At 45.1% G+C, this 7,041-nt stretch overlaps 1 protein-coding gene across 1 annotated transcript in view; it reads left to right on the top strand.

Annotated features, from left to right (window-relative positions):
- The window catches only part of COQ6 (coenzyme Q6 monooxygenase), a 13,450-nt gene that overhangs the window by 5,947 nt on the left and 462 nt on the right, over positions 1 to 7,041 (top strand). The window contains exons 3-9 of the mRNA XM_011949811.1: positions 1,945 to 2,234; positions 2,942 to 3,049; positions 3,133 to 3,195; positions 3,385 to 3,492; positions 5,183 to 5,385; positions 5,465 to 5,580; positions 5,750 to 5,916. Coding sequence (XP_011805201.1) covers positions 1,945 to 2,234; positions 2,942 to 3,049; positions 3,133 to 3,195; positions 3,385 to 3,492; positions 5,183 to 5,385; positions 5,465 to 5,580; positions 5,750 to 5,916 — 1,055 coding nt within the window. The remainder of the gene's footprint in view (positions 1 to 1,944; positions 2,235 to 2,941; positions 3,050 to 3,132; positions 3,196 to 3,384; positions 3,493 to 5,182; positions 5,386 to 5,464; positions 5,581 to 5,749; positions 5,917 to 7,041) is intronic.

Here is a 7,041-nt window from a genome sequence, read left to right as displayed (position 1 = left end):
AGGCTAAAGCGGGCGGATCATGAAGTCAGGAGATTGAGATCATCCTGGCTAACATGGTGAAACCCCATCTCTACTAAAAATACAAAAAAAAAAAAAAATTAGCCAGGCGTGGTGGCAGGTGCCTGTAGACCCAGCTACTCGGGAGGCTGAGGCAGGAGAATGGCGTGAACCCAGGAGGTGGAGCTTGCAGTGAGCTGAGATTATGCCACTGCACTCCAGCCTGGGTGACAGAGCAAGACTCCATCTCAAAAAAAGGAATCCTCTGATGATTATTTCACAGTGCTGGATACTTAAGGAATTGCTGGGTTACATAATAATTCTATGTTTAATATTTTCAGAAGCTGCCAAACTTCTCTAAAGAGGCTACGCAATTTCACTTTCCCACCTGTATATAAGGGTTCCAATTTCTCTACATCCTCACCAACACTTATTTTCCTTCTTTTAAAAAAAAAACTGTAGCCATCCTGTTGAGAGTGAAGTGGTATCTCATGGTAGTTGTGGTTGCGTTTCCTTAATAACTAATGATGCTGAGTATCTTTTCCTGTCCTTACTGGCCATTTGTGTATTCTCCACTTTGGAGAAATGTCTGTTCAAAATCTTTTGCCTGTTTTTTTTTTTTTTTTTTTGAGATGGAGTCTCGTTCTGTTGCCTAGGCCGGAGTGCAGTGGCGCGATCTCTGCTCACTGCAAGCTCCACCCCCCTGGTTCATTCTCATGCCATTCTCCTGCCTCAGCCTCCCAAGTAGCTGGGACTACAGGCACCCGCCACCACGCCCGGCTAATTTTTTTGAAGTTTTAGTAGAGACGGGGTTTCACAGTGTTCGCCAGGATGGTCTCAATCTCCTGACCTCGTGATCTGCCTGCCTTGGCCTCCCAAAGTGCTGGGATTACAGGCGTGAGCCACCGCGCCCGGCCTTGCCTGTTTTTAAATTGGATTATTTCTCTTTTTGAGTTATAGGAGTTCTTTATATATTCTGAATATAAATTTATCAGTTACGCGATTTGCAAATAACTTACTGTTCTAGAAAGAGAGAAATTGGAAGCAACTTAAATGCTTTTTGATATTGAATAGTAGTTCATGTAATGAACCACGATGTACCTTTTAAAGATAATTTGGATCTAAAATTTAATAACTCAGAAATTTGTTCCATAATATATTGGGTCATATGATCACACCTGTGTGTGCATGTACATGCATAGGAAATTGTCTGGAAAGCCATACACCAAAGCTGTAACTGCAGTTGTCTCTGAGTAGTTTCATTAAGGGTGATTTTTCCCCACTTTAACCTTTCTTTGTTGTCCAAACTTTTACAGCAAGCTTACTATTACTATTTAAATCGCTTTGTTGAGGGTATGACTGACTGACTGACATACAAAAAGCTGTAAATGATGCATACAGTCTGATGTTTTTGGAAATAGTGTTTTGTTTTGTTTTGTTTTGAGACAAGGTCTTGCTTTGTTCTCCCTGGCTGGGGTGCAGTGGCTCAAGCAATCCTCTCACCTCAGCCTCCTGACTAACTGGGACTACAGGTGCGCACCATCATGCCTGGTTAATTTTTTGTAAAGATGGGGTTTTACCATGTTGCCCAGGCTGGTCGTGAACTCCTGGGCTGAAGTGATCCTCCTGCCTCAGCCTCCCTAAGTGCTGGGATTACAAGCATGAGCCACCCGTGCCTGGCTATAGAGCGTATTGTTTTTATGACCAGAAAAATGAAATGATTTCCAGCTGGAAGAAAATCTTTTGTAGTCTAGGATTTGTTTCAGCCTTTGGTATTCCCAGCTTGTCTACTGTAAAAGCACACACGGGCTCATTTAGGCGCAGAGTGAAAATGGAGGCGCAGAAGCATGTGGACAGTAAGAAAGAGTGCCTCTGACAGAGTTCACTGAGAACTTCAGTGTCTTTTTTTGACATTGAATTATCTCTGTGGCTTCTGTCATTTATTAGCTCAGACCATAGCATTAATTACTGATTTTTTTTTTTTTTTTATCTTAAATGACAAGACACTGCTGTCCTGGGACCTTGCTTTAGGTTTAGTTATGGCTTTTTCCTCAGCCTATGTGGCCCACCTTTCTAATTTTCTTTTCTCTCTTTTGAACTCCCCAGACCGAGTGACGGTTCTCTACAGGAGCAAAGCCATTCGCTATACCTGGCCTTGTCCATTTCCTATGACAGACTCCAGCCCTTGGGTTCATATTACCCTAGGTGATGGCAGCACCTTCCAGACCAAATTGTTGGTAGTTGAAGATTCTTATTTTGCTAGGGGTCTTGTATATCTACATCTTATCCTAGATTCTAGGGATTCTGGTTTTAGATCTAAGCTCTAGTTTAATTTTAGGCAAAGCTTTTGGTTATAAGGACCAGTATCCATTCAGGCCAGCTCAAGTTGAGATGGTCTCATCCTAAATCCTGTACAGGAAACAATCTCATGGGCTATCTTAGGTCATGAAATAACAGATAGCTGGGCCTTACAGGGCAGGCACCAGAGTGTAGGGAATGGAGGCTGTTCTTTCCCTCTGAGGAGTCTGTGGTCATTGATCTCTTGCCTCTCATTTTTCTCCTTTCTGCTCACAAGCTTCCCTTTTTGCATGGCAGCCATTCCTCACCCTACATCAGAACTATTCAGCTCCAGTGTGTGCCCCATACTGAAACTCTCCTTATTGCTCTCTAGTTCAAGTATCAGGAGGGCCTGGCTGAGTTTAACTCATGGCTGGCACCTTTTGAGTCACGTCCAGCTTTGGCTCTGTTGGCTGAGGCTGAGGTGACACAGTGCAGGGGCTCCGCGTCTAGGGGCTCTGAGTGAAGCAGGCCTGATGGAATTATTCTGCCACAGAATGGGCTCACCAACAATCAGAGCTGGAGGAAACTTTAGGGGGCAAAGAAAAACTTCTGAAGCAGTTTAAGGAGAGGCTGTAAGACTTAGCAGGCTCGTGTGTCCATGCAGATAGGTGCAGATGGTCACAACTCCGGAGTACGGCAGGCTGCTGGAATCCAGAATGTGAGCTGGAGCTATGACCAGTCTGCTGTTGTGGCTACTCTATATTTATCAGAGGTAAGATCCTGAGCTGCCATCTGGGGACTCTATTCATAGGCACTAGGTACTTCGCAGAGAAACTTTTCTCCTCTCTGTTACAGGCCACAGAAAACAACGTAGCCTGGCAGAGATTTCTTCCCTGTGGGCCTATTGCTCTGCTCCCGGTAAGAGGTCCTTCTGGCCAGTCTGCCCACATGCATGCAGCCTTTCCTCTTCCCTTTCTCTTAGCCTTTTTTTGGTTTCAAGGGAATCTGCCCAGGCTGGTTGTAAGTTCCCTTCTTGTCTTTTTATGCTTGAGAGTTCCCAAGTGCAGAAGAATCTTAGCCCTTGGTATTGGTGTTCTTTTGACACAGCTCTCAGACACCTTGAGTTCCTTGGTTTGGTCTACATCCCATGAACATGCAGCACAGCTAGTTAGCATGGATGAGGAAAAATTTGTGGATGCCGTTAACTCTGCCTTTGTGAGTATCAATATACCCAGCTAATGATGTGTTGCAGGAGGACGTACAGAAAGGTGTGGTTTTGTTTTGTTTTTTTTTTAAAACAGAGTCTTGCCAGGCTGGAGTGCAGTGGCACGATCTTGGCTCACTGTGCAATCTCCGCCTCCTGGGTTCAAGTGATTCTCCTGCCTCAGCCTCCCAAGTAGCTGGGACTACAGTCATGTGCCACCACGCCTGGCTAATTTTTGTATTTTTAGTAGAGATGGGGTTTCACCATGTTGGCCAGGCTGGTCTCAAACTCCTGACCTCAAGTGATCTGCCTGCCTTGGCCTCCCAAGTGCTGGGATTACAGGCGTGAGCCACCATGCCCAGCCAGAAAGGTGGTTTTGAGTCAGGAAAAAGGAGTAACCAGTCAGCTGTCCCTTTGTACTTTGTAACTATAATGCTTGGTCTGGATTATGTGGAGGAGGGCATACAGGGAAATGCAAAACAATAGAAATAATAAATAATAACCTTTTGAGGGTTGTGGGCTGCTGTTAGGCGGACTGAAACAGCTGCCTGGGTGGTGGTTATCATTGGCCTTTTTTTGAAGCTGTAACACTTGCATCACTTTGAACAGTTCTGCTAGGTTCCAGCTACCTGAACCTTTCAAGCCTAATTCATTGGAAGTATTCCTAGGGAAAGGCTGAGCGAATGTCAGCATGGGGCTTAAGAGTAAGCTTAGTAGGTGGGTTCAATACTGGTTCTACCTGTTCATTTCCTGAAAAATGTAAATAGTATCACTAACTTCTCAGGATTGAATGAAGACTCTCAAAATGAGAGAACTTTTGTAAAATGCATGGAACATCTTTAGTACATTGTAGGTGCTCAACAAATACAAATAACTATTCTGGAGTAGACACAGCCTTTGGATAATAGGGGTACCAGTATTACTTTTGGAGCCTAAATGACACTCAAAGACTGCCACCTTCACACCAAAGAACTGAGACTCCACTGCTTTGTAGTAGCAACAAGAATAAAAGGAACTGAACATACTGAAGTGGATTCTGAGATAAATGGTGAACACTACCCCACTCTGGGCCATTTAGTATTTATTCCTGGCACAGGTCTAGGACCTCTGCAGTGCAGTCATTCACCATTAATTGTCCTTTCTATGTAGCAGGCTCTGGAGATACTGAGAACAGTCTCTGCTTTCAGGAAGTTCATAGTCAGGCGAGGAAGACCGTAAATGACAATCTCCGTACAGTGATAGAAGTATGCATAGGATGCTGGGGAAGCATACAGGAGGAAACACAGAGAAAGACTGGAGGAGTTAAAAAGAGGCGACATCTTCTGGATGCTCTGAGGTGTTATCCTAATGAAACAGAGACGGGCATTCTAAGCAGAGGAGAGTCGTGGAGGTAGAAGGATACCGTGTGATGAGCTATACTGTGGCCGGTGTATGGTTATTGAGGGTGGGGACTAGTGAAAGGTGAAGCTCAGCAGTAGGCAGGGGCCAGCTCATGTGCAGTTTGGCTTGATCTTAAAACCTGTGGGGAGCGATGAGAAGTTGAGCTTTGTACTTGAGGGGCTTATCACTTGTCAAGATCAGTGTAGGCAAGTTGGGTAGCATTAGCCTAAGCTTTGGTTACAAACAAGGTTTCTTTGTTGAATTTTTAATTCCCTGCTACTCAAATTTCACCTTGTGTGTCTTGTGGCTGGTGCTGCTCAGTGGAGTGATGCTGACCACACGGACTTCATCGACACAGCTGGTGCCATGCTGCAATATGCTGTCGGCCTTCTGAAGCCCACGAAGGTCTCGGCTCGCCAGCTGCCCCCAAGCGTAGCCAGGGTGGATGCCAAAAGCCGAGTTCTGTTTCCTCTTGGGTTGGGACATGCTGCTGAGTACGTCAGGCCTCGGGTGGCGCTCATTGGGTAAGATGATAACAGAGCAGGGCCACTCCCTTCTCACCTTGCTGCCAGAGGTTACACCTGAACTCTGCTTTATTCTTAGGGACGCAGCCCACAGAGTCCATCCGCTTGCAGGACAGGGTGTCAACATGGGCTTTGGGGATATCTCCAGCTTGGCCCATCACCTCAGTACGGCAGCCTTCAATGGGAAGGACTTAGGTAAGGATTCAGGTACTGTGGAGAAGTATCCAGAGGTCGTATAGTTAGGCAAAATCAGGGCCCACAGTAGCAAGAGGGAGTGGACATAAAATATATATGGTGGCTTGCTAGGAGAGGGAAGAAAACCTTATTATTGGATGAGGGATTTAATCTTTCCTCTGCCTTTCAGGTTCCATGAGCCACCTCACAGGTTATGAAACGGAAAGACAACGTCACAACACTGCTCTTCTGGCTGCTACAGACTTACTAAAAAGGCTCTATTCTACCAGTGCCGCCCCGCTTGTGTTACTCAGGACATGGGGCTTGCAGGCCACAAATGCAGTGTCTCCACTCAAAGTAAGAGGTTGCTCAGAGGAATGACTTTGCAAACAGCTCTCAATTTCTTTTTTTTTTTTGAGACAGAGTCTTGCTCTTATCGCTGAGGCTGGAGTTCAGTGGCACAATTTCTGCAGCCTCTGCCTCCCAGGTTCAAGTGATTATCCTGCTTCAGCCTCCCAAGTGGCTGGGATTACAGGCACCTGCCACCACACCCAACTAATTTTTTAATTTTTAGTAGAGATGGGGGTTTCACCATGTTGGCCAAGCTGGTCTTGAACTCCTGACTGGTGATCTGCGTGCTTCGGCCTCCCAAAGTGCTGGGATTACAGGCATGAGCCACTGCGGCTGTAATTCTTTGAATTAATTTTCTTGGCTGTAAAATTATCTTTATGTGTCTGCCTTCTCAAGGGTTACGAGCAGAAGAGTACTTGCTAGGCTTTTAGGTGTTACAGCCCACATCTAAGTAGTAACTTTATGTATAAGAAGGGCTTAAGAATAGTGAATAGGGAGTGTTGTGGCACATGCCTGTAGTCCTAGCTATTCAGGACACTGAGGCCAAGAGGATCATTTAAGCGCAGGAGTTTGAGGCTACTACAGTGAGTTATGATCACATCACTGTACTCAGACTGGGTGACAGAGTAAGACCAGTCTCTTGAAAAAAAAAAAGAATAATAATGAATAGGGATTTCTAATGATGAAGATGTTTAAGCTCCTTTTGCTGCTTGGCTGGTTTCATCCTGAAAACTTGCATTTAAAGATACGTTTTCTGTTGGGTGCAGTGGCTCATGCCTGTAATCCCACCACTTTAGGAGGCTGGGGAGGGAGGAGCGCTTGAGTCCAGGAGTTTGAGACTACAGTGAGCTATGATCATACTACGCACTCCAGCCCAGTCAACAGAGTGAGACCCTGTCTCCAAAACATGTGTTTATAGATATGTATATATTTCTTTTTTTAGCCGAAACAAAACAGGGACTCTTGGGAAGAATATCTACATGATTATTATCTACAATAATAATTCTGTAGAGAATTATCTACAATAATTATTTTCTTTTTTTTTTTTTTTTTTTTTGAGACGGAGTCTCGGTCAGTTGCTGGGGCTGAGTGCAGTGGCCGGATCTCAGCTCACTGCAAGCTCCGCCTCCC

The sequence above is a fragment of the Colobus angolensis genome, unplaced genomic scaffold, assembly GCF_000951035.1.
Source record: "Colobus angolensis palliatus isolate OR3802 unplaced genomic scaffold, Cang.pa_1.0 Scaffold3, whole genome shotgun sequence".
Classification (NCBI taxonomy): domain Eukaryota; kingdom Metazoa; phylum Chordata; class Mammalia; order Primates; family Cercopithecidae; genus Colobus; species Colobus angolensis.
Note: the sequence above shows the minus strand (reverse complement) of the source record. Positions and strands in the feature narration are given on the sequence as shown.